The sequence below is a fragment of the Scardinius erythrophthalmus genome (assembly GCF_964197995.2).
Source record: "Scardinius erythrophthalmus genome assembly, chromosome: 13".
In the NCBI taxonomy this organism is placed as follows: domain Eukaryota; kingdom Metazoa; phylum Chordata; class Actinopteri; order Cypriniformes; family Leuciscidae; genus Scardinius; species Scardinius erythrophthalmus.
Genome location: NC_138233.1, coordinates 23,529,510 through 23,547,210, shown reverse-complemented (window position 1 = coordinate 23,547,210; position 17,701 = coordinate 23,529,510). Strand labels below are relative to the sequence as shown.

The window sequence follows — 17,701 nt, the reverse complement described above, 5'->3', positions numbered from 1 at the left end:
CAGTGAGCCTGGCGTGACGTAACGCCCAATGAGGGCGCGCACGACCTTGCGCGTCATAGCCCGCCAGAATGGGCGGCGTCAGAGCGTATATAAGGAAGGCTCGTAGGCTATATTCTCTGATTTCTGTCTTTTCAGCGAAGCACTCGCATCGCTGGTCTCTGAGAGGAAACCGTCGCCGTGGCCTTCTTGGATCAAGCTAACGAGCCAGCTTAGGACAGCCTGAGGAAGCCGGACGATCTCTTCGCCGCCTTCAGCCTGCCGTGCCAGCTCAGCTATCCGGCGATACATATCCTTCCGTGTTAAGCTCTTTGTGTGTATTGCTTTTCTCCGCAGCACTCTAAAAGAGCACGAGGCGTTGTTTCAAATGCCTCGCACCACGTGCGGCTCATGCCGCTCACCGCTCAGCGACGGAGACCGCCATCTTCTCTGCGCTCTCTGCCTGGGACGGGATCATGCAGCCGTCGCGTTTTCCTCGGGCGGCTGCGAATGCTGTGAAGAGCTGCAGATGTCGACCCTGCGGGCTCGACTCGCCCTCTTTTCAGACGCCGCTCCTGCCGTTGCTGGGCCGCGTAAGAAAAAACGCCGCTCACAACGCCCACCGGAGCCTGAGACACGAGCCAAGGCCTCGCCGGAGCCTCTCCCGCGAGCCTCGCTCTCTCCCTCTCCGCCCCCGCTCCCCGACGCGCAGCCGACGGCTCTCGCCCTCGATGCCGTCGACACAGCGGATGAAGCGGACGACAACGATCGGCTGGACACATGCTCCTTGTTAGCGTCGGACAGCGAGGCGTGGTCCGGCTCCGCCCGATCCACCTCCTCCACCAGAGCTTCCAGCAGGGCTCCCGCCGGAGTGGAGGCCGAGCTTCTCCACCTCCTCACTATGGCGGTCGAGCGTTTGGGCCTCGAGTGGTCTGCACCGGAGGTACCCCCGCCTAACAGGCTTGATGGATGCTTCCTGACCACCGGTCGCCAGGCTCCAGCGTCTAGACCGGCGCCGTTTCTGCCTGAGCTCCACGACGAGCTTTCTAAATCCTGGAACGCTCCAGTTTCGGCCAGACTCCGCTCTCCGGCCTCATCGACTCTCTCCCGCGTGGACGGAGCTACGGAGAAGGGGTATGACCGGATTCCACCGGTCGAACAGGCGGTTGCAGCGCATCTTTGCCCCCCATCCGCGAGATGGCGCTCAAAGGTTGCCCTCCCGTCCAAAGCCTGCAGGACTACTTCGGCGTTCGCCAGCCGCGCTTTCTCCGCCGCTGGGCAAGCCGCCTCAGCCCTGCACACTATGGCGGTCCTTCAAGTTCTCCAGGCGGACCTCCTCCGCCAGCTTGACGAGGGAGAACTGGACAGATCGGCCCTAACCAACCTGCGCAGTGCGACGGACCTTTCCCTTCGCACGACCAAGACAGCAGCCCAAGCGATCGGACGATCCATGGCTTCGCTGACCGTCATCGAGCGCCACCTTTGGTTAACTCTCGCCGATATGGGGGAACAAGAGCGATCCGTCTTCCTGAACGCCCCGCTCTCGCCTACTGGTCTCTTCGGCCCGGCAGTGAGCGGCCTCGTGGACCGTTTTTCTGAGGTACAGAAAGCGTCACAGGCCATGAACCTCTTCCTGCCCCGCCGCTCGAGCTCCGCTGCAGGCCGCTCTAGCCAGCCTCCTGCACGCAGCTCCGCACAGCGGCCGTCTCGACCCCCAGACTCTAAGCAGCGCCAGCGCGGCCGCCCCAGGTCCCGCTCCACCAGCCAGCACAGGCCGCCGCCCCCGCGTGGGCCTCGGCCTAAGGTAACGCTGAAGCCCGAGCCTGCTAAGTCCTCCTAGCACCCGTCGGGAGGAAAAGACGGGCGGCTCCCGCCGCGGCCGGACCACCGTCGAAACTAAGATGTATCCCTCTGCCAGTCCCCTTGTCAAAGGCTACTGCAGTAGTGCCCACAGCAGCCAACGAGCCAGTTTCGCAACTCTCTCGCCTGCACACAAACGCCGTTTTTACGGCGACCCAGATAAATCGAATAAAGAGCGTAATGTCTGGTCAGACGGCTCACGCCGTCAGTGTTATGAGTGTAGTAAACATGCCCACTTCCCAGTGCTCATCACTACACACAAGCACAAATTCCCCTGTGTACCCCACAGAGTGCACTCACATAAGGCGCGCTACGGCCGCTCGAGTGATAACTGTAGGTCACGTGCCCACACTTCAGTGCTCACGCCTACACAGTGCTCGCTCTGTCCCACACGCTTGGGTAACGGAACATTCTGCCACTGGCCGCGTGTTAATACAGAGCCCTGTGCCCGCTACACAGCACGCACACTCTCAGCTAAACATGTACGAGCCAGCCACCGGCTGTGTGTTAATAAAGAGCCCTGTGCCCGCTACACAGCACGCACACTCTCAACTAAACATGCACGAGCCAGCCACCGACGGTGTGCTAATAAAGAGCCCTGTGCCCGCTGCACAGCGCGCGCACCCTCATGTAAACACGCACAAGTCAGCCACCGGCTGTGTAATAATAAAGAGCTCTGTGCCCGCTTTACAGCACGCACACTCTCCGATAAACATCCACGAGCCCGCCCCGCTTCTGCGCCGCGAGCCGTCTCACAAAGCGCTCTCTCACAGCGCTGTTCAGCCGGCTGCCGCCATCTGCGAACCCCCGTTCCCCCTCACTGCCACTGCGCGATTCGCGCTTACACCGCCACAGATTCCCCGTCCCGCGCTGCGCGACGAGCGAGAGTCAGAGGCGATTCGACCCCTAGCTATGAGTGCGAATGCATGGAAAGCTATCCAGGGTGTGTCGAAGTGGGTACTGAACACAGTGATAAAGGGCTATTCGCTTCAATTCGCTCGCCGCCCTCCGCGCTATCGCGCTCGGGCCGAGACTACAGTGAAAGCGGATGCAGCGCATCTGCTTCACACAGAAATAGCGAATTTGCTGCGCAAAGGGGCGATAGAACGGGTTCTCCCTCCGGGTTCCGAGGCAGGCGTATACAGCCGCTATTTCCTCGTACCCAAGAAGGGCGGAGCACTCAGACCTATATTGGATCTGAGATATTTGAACAAAACGCTTATGAAACGGCCGTTCAAAATGCTCACAACCAGTCAAATCCTCGCGCAGATTCGCCCGGGGGACTGGTTCATATCTCTCGACCTGAAAGACGCGTACTTTCAGATTCAGATTATACCCCGTCACAGGCCATTCTTGAGATTCGCCTTCGACGGCCAGGTATATCAGTACACTGTCCTGCCGTTCGGCCTATCCCTGGCACCCCGTACATTTACGAAGTGCATGGATGCGGCTCTCGCACCCCTGAGATCGAGGGGAATGCGAATCCTGAACTATCTGGACGATTGGCTGATTATAGCGCACTCGGCGGAGGAACTAGTTTCCCACAGAGAAGCGCTTCTCGGTCACCTGCAAAGCTTGGGTCTTTCCGTGAACTGGGACAAGAGCTCTTTAGCCCCCAGCCAGTCTATCACTTTTCTGGGTATAGACCTGGACTCGGCGGCAATGACAGCCAGACTGTCCGCACAGCGCGCGCGCTGTGTTCGACACCTCGCCGCCTCCTTTCAGGAGGGAAAAGTTTTTCCATTGAAAACTTTTCAGAGGTTGCTGGGCCACATGGCATCAGCAGCAGCTGTCCTGCAGCTGGGTTTACTCCGAATGCGTCCGCTTCAACGCTGGCTAAAAACGGAAACGCCCCGCAAAGCATGGATTTCAGGCCGTACTCCAATCAGAGTGACTCAGCGCTGTGTTACAGCCCTGCAGCCCTGGCTGACGGCCGAATGGTATCAGCGGGGAGTGTCGATGGGAACCATCGCACACCGCAAAGTGATCTCGACAGACGCGTCCAACATGGGTTGGGGAGCGACTCACGAAGGCAGTCCGATTTGCGGCCCGTGGTCGAATACGGAGAAAGACCTTCACATAAACTGTCTAGAGATGCTGGCGGTCGAGAGAGCGTTGAAGCACTTTCTACCGCTTATACGGGGACACCATGTGCTAGTTCGCTCGGACAACATGTCAGTGGTGTCGTACGTGAACCGCCAGGGTGGAATCAAATCCAGAACCCTGTGCGCGCTCGCAGAGCGTCTCCTATCCTGGGCTCAGGGCCCGTTGCGCTCCCTAAGGGCAGCTCATGTACCCGGCCGTTTGAACGACGGCCCGGACAGACTGTCCAGGGACAACGTTCCCCCAGGGGAATGGTCTCTACACCGCCAGACGATACAGACGCTTTGGCGTCGTTTCGGCGAAGCGAAAATCGACCTCTTCGCCACGAGCGAGAACGCTCAGTGCCAGAGGTTCTTCTCGAAACGGGAAGACGCGCTGGCCCAGACCTGGCCCAGCGCCCCGCTGTACGCGTTCCCACCGATCTCGATGCTAACTCAAGTGCTAGCGAGGATCAGGAGTTTGAACTGCGCAGTGCTCCTCATAGCCCCGCGTTGGGAAAACCAACCATGGTTCCCCGAGCTAATGAGACTGGCAGACACAGCCCCATGGCCGATTCCGGTGAGGAGAGATCTCCTCTCTCAAGCCCGAGGCTCGATTCTGCATCCCCATCCAGAGCACTGGTCTCTGCATGCGTGGATAATCAACGATTACTCGTTGGCTTGCCAGAAGGGGTAATTAACACGATCACGCAGTCCAGAGCCCCCTCGACGAGGCGGCTCTATGCGTCTAAATGGTCAGTGTTTAATAAGTGGTGTGTGAATAAGGGTTCTAATGCTCGAACCTGTGGAGTTCCACAGGTTCTGAAATTTCTCCAAGAGATGTTGGACGCGGGCAGGTCCCCCTCCACGCTCAAGGTTTATGTCGCGGCCATAGCAGCGTTCGCTGAGTCGGCGCGCGGCCGTGCACTGGGCAGAAATGAACTCATTACCCGCTTTCTGCGCGGGGCCAGGAGAATGAACCCTCCACGGCCCCCGACGGTTCCTATTTGGGACCTGTCCCTGGTCCTGGAGTCCTAAAAGCGCATCCCTTTGAGCCTTTGGACTCAGTGGAGTTGAAATACTTGACGCTTAAGACCGTTTTTCTGCTAGCTCTGGCTTCAGTTAAACGTGTGGGAGATTTACACGCGCTGTCCATCAGCGCGTCGTGCCTCGAGTTTGGACCTAACGACTCGTTAGCCATTCTCAAACCGAAGCACGGCTATGTCCCCAAAGTGTTAGGCACTCCCTTCAGGACTCAGGTCGTTACCCTATCGGCTCTGCCGTCCTCCAGCAGTGAGGAAGGGGTCAACTGCCTTTGCCCGGTCAGGGCGTTAAGGTGTTATGTGACGCGCTCTGCAGCCTTCAGGTTCTCAGAGCAGCTTTTCGTTTCGTTTGGCGGGCGCACCAAGGGTCGCGCCGCTTCGAAACAGACAGTGTCCAGATGGATAGTAGACGCTATTGCAGCAGCTTATGCGTCAAAAGACCTGCAATGTCCGTTAGGCATACGGGCTCATTCCACCAGAGGCATGGCCTCATCGTGGGCATGGTCCAGTGGGATTTCCATTGATGACATTTGTAAGGCGGCGGGCTGGGCGTCCCCCTCCACATTTGTTAGGTTTTATAACCTGGAAGTTCCCGCTATGCAGGCTAAACTTCTGTCAGTCTAGTCGTGATTCGTGTCCTGCCCAAGGGTCAGGCTGTATTTCCGATTAGCTTGTCTGTTGAGCTGCACGCTCAGGGTATCAGTTAACATGAACCGGCAGTGCCGTTCTGTGTTTTTTCCCTATGTGTGCTTATGAACATGTGTTGGCCCGCACCGCTGGCCACCTGTTAATCACCTCTATGTTTTTCTATGAGTCATATGTGATTGTTAGGCTCGCACGGCGTGGACAAAGGGTTCCCGCTGCGTAAGCAGAGCTTACGCAATACGAGAGAACCTCTCGTAAGAGAACGATACTTGGTTACTCACGTAACCTCGGTTCTCTCTAGAGAGGGAACGAGTATTGCGTTCCCTGACCGTGCTGAGCCTATCGCTCGCGTCGCTTCAGTCGACAGAAAACAGAGAATATAGCCTACGAGCCTTCCTTATATACGCTCTGACGCCGCCCATTCTGGCGGGCTATGACGCGCAAGGTCGTGCGCGCCCTCATTGGGCGTTACGTCACGCCAGGCTCACTGGTAGGCTTAAGCAGTTGCCGCGCGGCAGCCAATGAGCGCGCAGTATGCCGCTCTAGCTCAGCTGCCTGCAGCCGCACTGCGTTGACAATATATGAAATTAAGGATAATTTTTGGTTTCAGTATCTCGAGAAAAGAAGGCTTTTCCCGCTGCGTAAGCAGAGCTTACGCAATACTCGTTCCCTCTCTAGAGAGAACCGAGGTTACGTGAGTAACCAAGTATCGTTTTGTTGGAACATTAACTTCAGAATTAAGATCACTAAAAATAAGACTGCATTTGTTCAACCCTGTTAAATCTAACCATTGTGCTTTTAGCTTTCTATGAATACTTTGATAAGAGCCAACACCAAGAAAACAGGATATGGCCTTTCCTGTCCTGCATGGTTTTTCAAATCATCACTAAGGAAGGAAATGATCAGGAAATTCCTTTAAGGGAGGAAAGTGTGGTTTGGTTTGTTTTGTATGGAAATATTCGTTAGCAGAACTGGGATGAGCAACTGCACGCATTCTTTAGTTAGCTTGAAATCTATGACAAGGAACCTAAGCTGAGAGGAATACATGCAAAAATCCACATTTTTCTTATTTCTTTTGAAAGGTAAGACCTATGATTTTCTTTTACTATGCAATGCTACTGACATTACACAAGAAATTGTGTGGGTTATGTAAGGGATAATGTATAGTGAGCCGGTTGTTATAGTGAATAACAACCCCGACAGGCTGAACGGGATCCCGACGCGAAGCGGAGGGATCTTGAATCAGCCTGAAGGGGTTGTTATTCACTATAACAACCGGCTCACTATACATTATCCCGCTTATTACATGGCTACCTACAAAATAAATAAATAATTTGCCGCGAATTATTGATTTAAAAAGGGGTTATTGATTTAAAAACGATTGTATTGCTTCCGCTAAAGAAAATAGTCCGTTCCGCGTCCATAGCAACGCGCTGTTTTTCATGGCAACGGTCTGTTATACTCCGCAAAATTGGGAATTTGAAAATCAACCCAGTGCATAAAACAGCATATTTTATAATCATTTATTACATGGCTTGGCTGAATTCCAATGTAGAATGCGGTCTGTTATTTCTTTATAACAGACCGCATTCTACATTGGAATTCAGCCAAGCCATGTAATAAATGATTATAAAATATGCTGTTTTATGCACTGGGTTGATTTTCAAATTCCCAATTTTTAGTGACACGGACACTCCGTGTCGAATTTGAAGAGAGATAATATCTTACAGAATTTATTAGAATTAAACTGGTTTCCTATTTGTGTGCTTGGCATCATGTTATTACTTCATTCCAACACATGCCTTTTTATAAATCAAAGCCTAGAGAAGACGTCAATTTTGACTATGATAATAATGCATTTAAAAAATAGTAAAAAGTAAAATAGTATTAACAGTGCAAAATGACCAGTGGGTTAAGGGCCAGTGTGTTGTTCAACATCAAATGCCCCTCTTTGTAGTTGCATATAGAATTATGAGGTATGCAGGTAGAAAGAATCAACTATCTCTCTTTATCTGGTAAGAAGATGTTTGTGGATAATAAAACGAGCAGCAGTGTAGGCTGAAGTCTCTTGTAGAGGACACAAACAGATTGCGTCCTACAGGAATAAGAGGTATGGACTTATTTCAGTTCATACTGGTGTGTTTTACAGCGACCCATAAAGCAAATATACATTTTATGGTGGTATTCTCAAACAAAATAAGCAGCAATATATGTATTTCTTAGTCAACCCCCTTGGCACTTTAAGGACAGAGATCATTTAAAAAAAAATTAAAAAGAAGGGCTACTGTAGTGCTGTTGTTTCATGGTCGTATTAAGGAACTGCCTTTTATGACATTAACATAAAAGTATATGTAATGTTTTACATCAGCCATTTTCTCAAAAAAAAAAAAAAAACCATCAAAAAGGCTTCAGAAGGACATCATGGAATAATTGTATAGTTTAACATTATTCACCCAGACTACCCGTCATTACAGTGTAGCTTCAAATGAGATTAGTTTGCGCAACCAAAGGAAATTCATCCATCCTACATGCCCTCCACCCCCTGCTGTTCACTGCTTACATAATGCATCAAGGTACAGAAATTGGTAATTAAACAGTCTCACACAGCTGGGGTGAGAACATCTGGATGACAGAATTCTCACCAAAAATGTTTAGATTCAGAACAACTAGCGATGGCTTAATTTGACAGTTTTGCTGTAGTACTTATGTGCATTGCACAGATTCTTTCAAAGCCTGATCTCGTTCTAATTGCAGTTATACATGTTTTCAGTGCACTTTGTCATTGTTTCAAAACATAAGATTATTGTAATATGTAATGAGAACATTTGGTTTAATCACCAAAACACAACCGTATATGATTTTTCAATTTAGTGTGTTTAACAATTAGTTAATTCAGGAGCAAACAATGCAAGATCATGTTTCAAATCACTCTTGTCACTGAAATAAGTACAGTAATAGAGGCTATCAACCAAGCTCTGAAACAATTAGATCGATCGTCATCAAAATTAAAAACAAAAAGGTAACACTTAACAATAAGGTTCCATTTGTAAACATTAGTTAACTACATTATTTACAATGAAAAAATAATTAACTAATGTTAATTTCAACATTTATTAACACATCATTCAAATTAAAGGTATATAATGGACCTGAGCTAACATGAACTAACAATGAACAGTTGTACTTTTATTAACTAGCATTAAACAAAGATTGTAACAAATGCATTACTCATTAGTTGATGTTAGTTAATGCATTAACTAATCCCAGACTGCGACATAGTGTCGGCCCAGATCCGGCCCACATCTGGTACACGTGGATTCCTACATCCCAGACACTATGGGATGTTAACTAAAGGGACCTTAATGTAATGTGTTACCAACAAAACCATATAGTAATGAAATCTGATGCTGACCAGAAAAAAAAGAGAAGAAAACTTGGTACTTTTTTGATGATTTGATGCATATCACCTTTTAACAATATCTATCACTCTCTATTTCTTTTCTTTTTTTTAAATGTTTTGATTTGCAAATTTGTCTGAGGCTCAAAGCACCTCCATCACACTAAGGAATGAAGCAAAGGGAACCTCCTCACCATAATGGATACCATAAAGGACAATGGTATCCATATTTTGAGCATAACAAAAGAACTGTGAACTGAAGGCACTGCACATGAATAAATCATTGACTGTATCTGCAGTATAAGACCAGCAAATCTTTGGATACAAATAGAGGCAATGAGCAATATGACACACACTGCAGTGCATTTAGATCCACCTTTTTCATAGGACAGGATAAACAACCTCAGCTGTAGAAAATGAATTAATGTTATCACATCCCCGTGTGCAGACATCAGGAAATATTAGCACTGATAAAAAATTACACATGCATGATTTTATTTTTGTCTTTTTTTCAGGTTGTGTGTTGTATTAAAAAATAAGTTAAGAATCAGAAATAATCAGTTGGTATCATCGCCAAACCCTAAGCAAAATAGTTTTAGGCATATTAAAAACTAATACACCGTTCATACATTTTTGTTATTTTGTTCAAAGTGCGAAGGCTGTTTTAGATACTGCTGAAATAGGTTTCTTAACATACAGCATTCTTATTGCGATTCAACAGCATAGTACACATTCAAATACTGTAGACATTTCCTGAACATTTATTAGAGATGAAACACTGACTGGTGCTGCAATGAAGAAGTCAAAACAGTGATACTCTTTGGTGTTTATCTGTCACTATGGCTTGAGACAGACAGTGAGAGAATAATTTTTCTGCATGGTTTCCTCCTTCGTTGAGAGGCTGAGACTGTCTCCCTCGGGATCCCATCAGATTGGGGTGGGGGGGACTGTGTGAGAAGACATGTCTATGTGCATGCGTGAGCGAGAGAGAGCTGGAGCGAGGGAAAGAGCATGTTTGCACACATAAAGGAAAGGGGCAGAGTGTGAGTGCGAGTGCAGATGATGCTGCTCGTGGAAAGAGATGGTGCTGGTTTTGGCGTTCCTTCCTGTGCTACAAGATTTCCCCCACTAAGGTTTGACCTCTGCGTCCTGTCTATTTGGCAACTCACCTTCTCGGGTAAGAGCTGTTCATTTTTTCGCTGCTGGAATCAGATCAGGTTGCTGTAAGCGTTCCTCATTTTTTTGTGTTTTGTGTGTGTCGTATGTGCAGAGAGACACAGAACGACAAAGGGAAGGGAGGAGGGTGGAACAGGCAGAGGATATCATGTGTGTGCTATAAGTAAGGACAAGGAGAAGCCAGAGTTGGAGAAGAGGGGAAATAAGACACAAGGCAGAAGCAGCAGACATCGTCTCTTTTTTGGCCAGAACCGGCAACAAAGACAAAAGAGGTAAAGCCTCAGAAGCCGAGACTCAGACGTTCTGCCTCGTTATTCCTCGGATTCCATGTGCCACTGCGATTGAAGGCGAATAGGATGTCTGTGTCTGGAAAAAAAGAGTTTGACGTGAAGCAGATCCTCAGGCTCCGCTGGCGCTGGTTCAGCCACAGCACTCAAACCTCAGCTGGGAATGGGGGCTATATCCAACAGGAAGGTTTCGACCACCGGGGAACACCGGTCCGGCTAAAGAGTCACTCTCGGGACAGAGGAGGACTTCGCAAGAGCAACAGCCCTGTGCACAGCATTCTGGCTCCGAACCCTGGACCCACGCCTGTTTATGTCAGGCCGGGGAATCAATCATGGCACCAGCAAAACATCATCCAGCACCTCCAAGCTAGCGAGGAGCTTCCCAAGAGCAACTCACCTTGCAGTGCCAGGAAAGAGGAGGCGAAGAGCAGCCATGAGGATGTGAAGAGCAATCCGGAGGATCCCTCTGAAGAGGAAGCCACAGACAGGTAAAAACAAAAAAAGAATCTCAGTGCAGAAATAGAACCGTGTGTGAAAATGTGTGAAGAGGTGCCTGCTGTTGTCAGCTAACACATTAAAGCGGCTATGTTTTGCCTGTAGGCATAAAATACATGCGGTTTTTAGACGAAAATCCTATTTTTGCCCTTCATGCAGTAATGAAAACAGACAGTACGGTGCTGAGAGATGAGCGAGGTGTTATTTTGGCACGGAGTGGATTTACGGTAAGCCCCGGGGAGCGTCAGGATTGAGTACAAGTACAGTATTTAACTGTCACTTTATTTGAGCTCATTATGCCAGTGAAATTCTCTCAGAACTGACAGTTTGTTTTATTTTCATTCGCTGTGCTGCCAGTGCTTAGGGCCGCCGCTTACACGTTGGTTTGGTCTTCGGAGGATATAATTTTTCAATCAACTCCACCATTGCAGCTGCCACCACAGCTCACCTGGGAATAGTTCATTCACATGGCACACGGGTTGTAGAAACACAGCTCTGAAATATCCATGGATAAATTATTCATCAAGCAGACATCTCACAAAACACAGAGGAAAACATAGAGGCGTCTGGATTTAGCTGGCAGTATAACACATTCTGTAAGCCGTGAGGTGGTTCGCTCTTCATTTTAGCAGCCTGCATTTTCATAACCTGAAGCTGGAATATTTCACGGCTTGTTAATGCATGCATCCTCTGCCTTATAAATGTTACAGAGAGTATACCATTACATCAGAGACCATTGGCGCAAGGGCTATAAATTTGGGAAGGGCAACCGGATGAATTATCTTTAGTGGGGATGATATTTACACATCAGTGCAGTTCAGAGAAAGAGAACATTTAATTTGCTTGCGCCGATCGATCGAAATTTATGAGATTATAAAGGCCTACTACCTACTTCCACAGATACATTTCAATTCACATATTAAGTGCTGGATGTTTCGAAGAGAAAGGTCTTGTTTTTTTCCACCGAGTAGCTCTGTCTAGTATAATGTCATTGTAGTGTAATGCAGGAAGTAAACATTTTCTCAGATAAGGAAGTGGAGAGACTGACCCACAATAAAAGATGATGTCATGAGAGATAAAAACCAAAACACACTCTTTTCTAAAGAAATGTTTCAACATACAGTACATAACATTCTACACCTGATCAACAGTTGTAGTCTTTTATGCTTATACAGTCCTATTTTATAAGACTATAACCGTTCATCAAGTGTTTCTGACAATATTTACATTAAATTTAAATTGGTTAAGAATAATATACTATTATGTCAGGTGACTCAAATATGTAAAAATGGTAATAGAATCAATTTAAGTAAAATACAATAAATAAAATGGGTAAATCTGGCAAGATTATTCCTTACTGGGACATATTCACGTATTGCTTATCTACGCAAGACATGAACTCTCAAACATCAAGTTTTGACTCTTTAAAAGCTTATGTTAATTACTTTGCTTGTCTAAAAGCTTTCTTTGTGTTAGTCCGCTGCACTGATTGATATGGTCTTGTGAACTAAAGTACCATGACTTCATTCTTCATCTACCATATAAGACCTATTTTCAGACTGAAATGACATTAGCTGCAACATTAAAACAAATTGCAAATGTAATCTTATACACTAGAAAACTATTAACCCCTGAAAGTTACCTGCTATGTTTTCTTGAGCACCACAGTGAGGCTATCACGCATTGTGTTATGAATATTTAATCAGAGAATTAGATAAAACAAAAGAGATTTGATCTCTTAAGACTTCCCCATCATGTGCTTTAAATAATACCTCAGAGCCTCCAGGTATACAATGATACATCTGCTGTTACATATGTTTGTTATTCTGTGTTTTTCTTCCCCGTCCTTTTACCACTTTTCATTTAGTATGCGTAAATAAAGCATAAATTTGCCTTACAGGCACAACGTGATGGAAATGAGGCATTTAATGTGCCCCTAGACTCGGGATTTTGTTGTGCATCTCTGTGTGTGAGTTAATAGTGAGATCAGACCAAGTTCCCAATTGCACATTTGTACCCAAAAGGCAAGATAATGACTATTTATTATTTATGCATTTTATTTCCCTGTAAGACATTCATCAGTAGGGGAGAGCCAACTGAACAGGAGGTGGTAAAGCATTGATGGAGCGCAATCACAAATCAGAACAAGAGAATATGTATGTAAAATTATTAGCACTCATTATTTGTTATTTGATCTCATAGGTTGTTATCTTTAACTTATCTTATCTTTAACATGGCGTAACGGTTAGGTTTCTGGCTTAGGTTTCCATTCCCACTTCCGTTTGCTGTCCTCTCTACATTTGCACTGCTAATAAAATGAAATGAAAAGGCTAAGAAAGAGTTATTGACATGCAATGTCTCAAAGTCATGCCTAATAATGTAAGCTATATAAAATGTAAGCTATATTCATCTGATGCAATACTCATTACCAGTAAAACGTCAAACCGGTGGAACATCAAAATCTTGTGAGGCAGCCAAGGCAGTAATGAATAAAATATTTTAGGAAAGAAATTAATCTGGATTCAGCCTGGAAGCCATATCACTATGGGAATTGATGAAAACTGCTGAATACTATGTTTAGAGTGTTTCTGTCGATCTTCTGTAATATCGAGGCTGCTGACCTGCTCAACATAAATAATTCAGAGGGGTTAATGAAATATCTATCTGTTTTAGTATTATTTGTTCAAACAGAAAGCGAGATGAAGAGGCGTATGAAATATACTGAAATTACAGAGGTCATGGTGATTTTGTAATGATGAACTGAACCAGTAAAATAATGTTAGTGGAGAGCAGACTGGTATCCGAAGCAGAACTAAATATTTGATGTTTTTCATTCAAATTAACATCAAATTCAATATCTTACTAAATCTAACATGTAGAATCTCTAGTTATAAACATAGATGGTCTTTTAAGCTATGTGTAGCCTACTATAAACACTCATTTAGAATAAATTAATATTTCTGTGAAACATCTGTTTCGGATCATTTAAAAAAACTGAGAGAAATGTTTGGTGTCCTACATATCCCTGCAGGCGTAAAGGGCTTAGAGCACTCTCAGTGATCTGTGTTACCATTTCTTCAATAGTCTAACAAGCCGACAGCATGCTGCCTTGCAAAGGGTCATGGGTGTTTTTCTACAACACTGTTATGTGCACATTAATTGTTCATATCAAGCATTCTCATGAAATCACAGTGGAGGATTGTCTTTGGATCAATTTTTTTTAAACTGTACTAAAACTAATTTTCTGTATCAAGCAGATGACCATATCATGACAGACATGATAACATGTTTGATAAAATGCTAAGGACCATTCAGTAGTTTGAGTGCATTGTCTTGAATGCACTGCAATCATTTCATGAAATTTAGTGAAAGGTTTGTTTTTTTATTTTATGTACATTTTTACCCCTCAGCGTAGGGGGCGTTTTACCCCACAAGACTTAGGCTAAAAAAATAAAAATAAAAACAAATTAAATAAATAATATATGATCTCATACTACAGACTTTACTATTCATCTATCATACATCACTGTGATATCCTGCAGAACAATATTCTCTTAAACACTTACTAATATCTGAAAATTATAGCATTTACCATGTAATCCTCTTCTCTTCAAATATGTCGCTGGTGTCAGCTAGCTTCTCCATGGAGATTTATATATCCCTGTTATCAACGTAGTGCATAGCAACAGTAAAAATGTATCTTGACTACCTCTAGTGTTTATTTTGGGAAAAACAGATGGGGGGCGTTTTACCCCACTCTACGCATTGCAACTCACAATTTTTTGCGAGTTTGCGTTTATATCTCACAATTCTGACTTAATTTCTTGCAATTCTAACTTTTTTTCCTCTCCTCAGAATTGTAAGATATAAACTTGCAATTGTGAGAAAAAAACTCTTAAAGGGACATGATGATGGAGAAAAAAAAAAAAATGTTTCAATGCGATTTGCGTTCCCGCGAGAAACTTTGCATTCGCTCGCAAAGAATTCAAAAGGTTTGCAAGCTAATGCAACGTTTCCCGGGGGAACACAAGGCAGAACCATTGACATATCTATTTTTTTTTTTCATCGCCATGTCGCTCTGTAGAGTTGTGAGATAAAAATACACAATTACCTTTTTTATTTCATGGTGGAAACATACGGAGCTCCAAATGAACATGGTAAAGAAAAAAAAAGTATACGACAATGCCTTTGCGATCTCTTGCAAAATGCAAATGTTTTCCGTTCTCCCGATAAACTTTGTGTTTGCGGACAAAGCACAAAATGTTTGCGTTCCCCCGAGAAACTTTGCGTTCCCTGGTAAGAATACAAAGGTTTCGCGAGCGAACGCAAAGGTTTTGTGAGTGTATCCAGAGTTGCTCATGTGAACAACAAACATTTTGTGAGCGAAGGCAAAGTTTCTCAGGGGAACGCAAAACATTTGCAAAATAGTTTTTCTTTTTTAGGCTTAGAGGCTCTGTAGAAACAGGTTTCCATGCACAACATAACATATTGTACAAAAGTGTTTAGTTTTTTAGATGACGAATATATGATTTAAATACATTGAGACTAAAAACATCCTATAGTCCTAATGTTAATATGTCCATTAACATGACAATCATGTTCACCCAAATTGCATACAATTTTAACACTTTTAGGCTCTTAAATGCTGAAATTGTAATAATAATAATAATAATAAAGTTGTCACCTTTATTTATAAAGCGCTTTATACAGATTGTTTAAATGCAGCTTTACAGTGATAACAGGTAAATGATTCCTTTTGGCTGTTGTTTAGCTGATGTCAGTTCAGTGTTGATTCTGTTCCGTTGTGAAGATAATCAATTATTAAATTAGTTCATTTCATCTATAAAGCAGTTCTGCAAAAAATAATGTCATCAACCAGCTCAGTTCAGTTCTCATACAACAGCATCAGTAGGCTACAGTCAGATCAATAATATTGTTGAATATTAAGTGTCCCCACTAAGCAAGCCAGAGACGACAGTGGCAAGATATTCGGCACATTGCTTGTTGAACAGTTCTTGTAAAAAAAGAGAAAAAAAGAAGGAAAAAAAAAGACCATCCCTTTCTTTTGATGAAATGCTGTCTATAAGAGGAATTTTAGCCCTGACCCTTTAATAAGGAAACAGCAGAGACTTGAGTCAGCAGCTGTTACGTTGAATGATATCTCAATTTCCTCTCAATTGCCTTGGAAAATAATGACACCATCTTGTCCTAGGATGAGTAGAGCTTCATTTCAGGGAGAGATTTATAGTATGTTCATAAAGCATTGACAGGTCAAGAGACATTGTCCAGGTAGAGGAATAGGAATGTAGTGTTGGGGGGTGGGGGCATGAATGTGTTGTACATGAAATGTTTGCACAGCAATGCTAGTTTGTTTAAAGTATATATAAAAAATAAAATAAAACCACTGAAGCTTAAATAGATGGAGCAAATAACTATCGAACACTATTTCTAACAAACATTGTATTAAAATTGGCTTTTCAAAAGCTTGTTTTACAATCTTTATAAATTAAGACTTTGGCTTGAAGCTTGATTTTGTGGGGGTTTATTGATTAATCAGTGTATTAAGTTTTTATGTTTTCAAAAGAAAGCATCACACAACAGCCTTAGAAATATCTAAACTTCATAAGGGCTTATTTAAAATTTTTAATAAAGGGCAGCAGGAAAAAAGAAAATGTGTTTTTTTCAAAGGGTAGATTGAGACCGCAGCATACTGTTATTCCAATTGGGTGCAGAGCTCAATAGCCTTTATAATTAGTTTCATAATTCACATTTACATAAGCAAAACACCATCTGTCTTACAGTTCATCTAATATATAGGCGTCACTATAATATACATTGCAAATATTTGTGTAGTATGTTTAAAACACACTATATGTGTAAAAGTGCCACGTACTAACACTCACGTCCTCATTTCTGCAGAATGTATGTTGTCTTTCGAAATGCAGCTATTAGCATAATTATTGATAATTCAGGACTTGTTGTCATTTTAAGTCAATACATTTAAGCCAGGCAATAAATTATCCTAACACTGCTGAGTGTTCCACATTCAATCGAATTATCATTCAGCTTTTCAGCATGTCTATTAGCCTCAGCATAATTTGTAGATGTTCATAATTTGCATTCACTGAGAATAGAATATTAGAAAAAAAATGCATACTTAGCAAACATCTGGCTTAATTTTTCTTACTGAATATGATGGGGGGGAAAGATTATTTAAAAACATAACGAATTCATGCATAGTGTATATTTTACCTAGCCCATTTAACTGTACTTCTTTAAATAATGAACAGAGTGCAGGAAAGTCCCTCTTTCAGAGGACTCCTAATGGCATAAGACGTTTCTGTGTGCTGATCCTCAGTGGAATTCTAACATTTTCTGCACAGCTTTTATAACCCTTGAGGTAAGCACTATTTAACTTGCAGTTGGTTAGCAATTGTGATGAGACACTGCACACTGAAGGGGCAATATAGTCTGAAGATAAAGAAGAAGAAGAAAAAACAAGTGCAATACTTATGATAATAAGAAGAGGTCTGACCTGGAGGTTCTATATCACTTTGAAAAAAAACATGCTTTCATCTTCACACCTGTTCGGCTTCTGAAGGGCTGTGCGTGGTTACGTTTGCAAATATCCTCAGTGACTTTATCTTTGTTTTAAAGTGCAGCTCTTGAAAGACAGAAAATAACAACCCTGAAAACAAAAAAGGGGGTATTGTGTTTTTATGAATAACTCTTTTCATCTCT

General features: G+C 44.3%; 1 protein-coding gene across 3 annotated transcripts in view; it reads left to right on the top strand.

The window, feature by feature from the left end:
• The first annotated feature begins 6,522 nt into the window (after positions 1-6,522).
• klhl4 (kelch-like family member 4) overlaps positions 6,523-17,701 on the top strand; it is a 54,973-nt gene continuing 43,794 nt past the window's right edge. The window contains exons 1-2 of one of the 3 annotated variants that reach the window (XM_081383584.1): positions 9,937-10,179; positions 10,273-10,953. In XM_081383584.1, the coding sequence (XP_081239710.1) occupies positions 10,535-10,953 (419 nt within the window). In that variant the 5' untranslated portion in view covers positions 9,937-10,179; positions 10,273-10,534. Of the gene's footprint in view, positions 6,688-9,936; positions 10,954-17,701 lie in introns of those variants that run through there. The other 2 variants (XM_081383586.1, XM_081383585.1) reach the window with 2 other exon arrangements.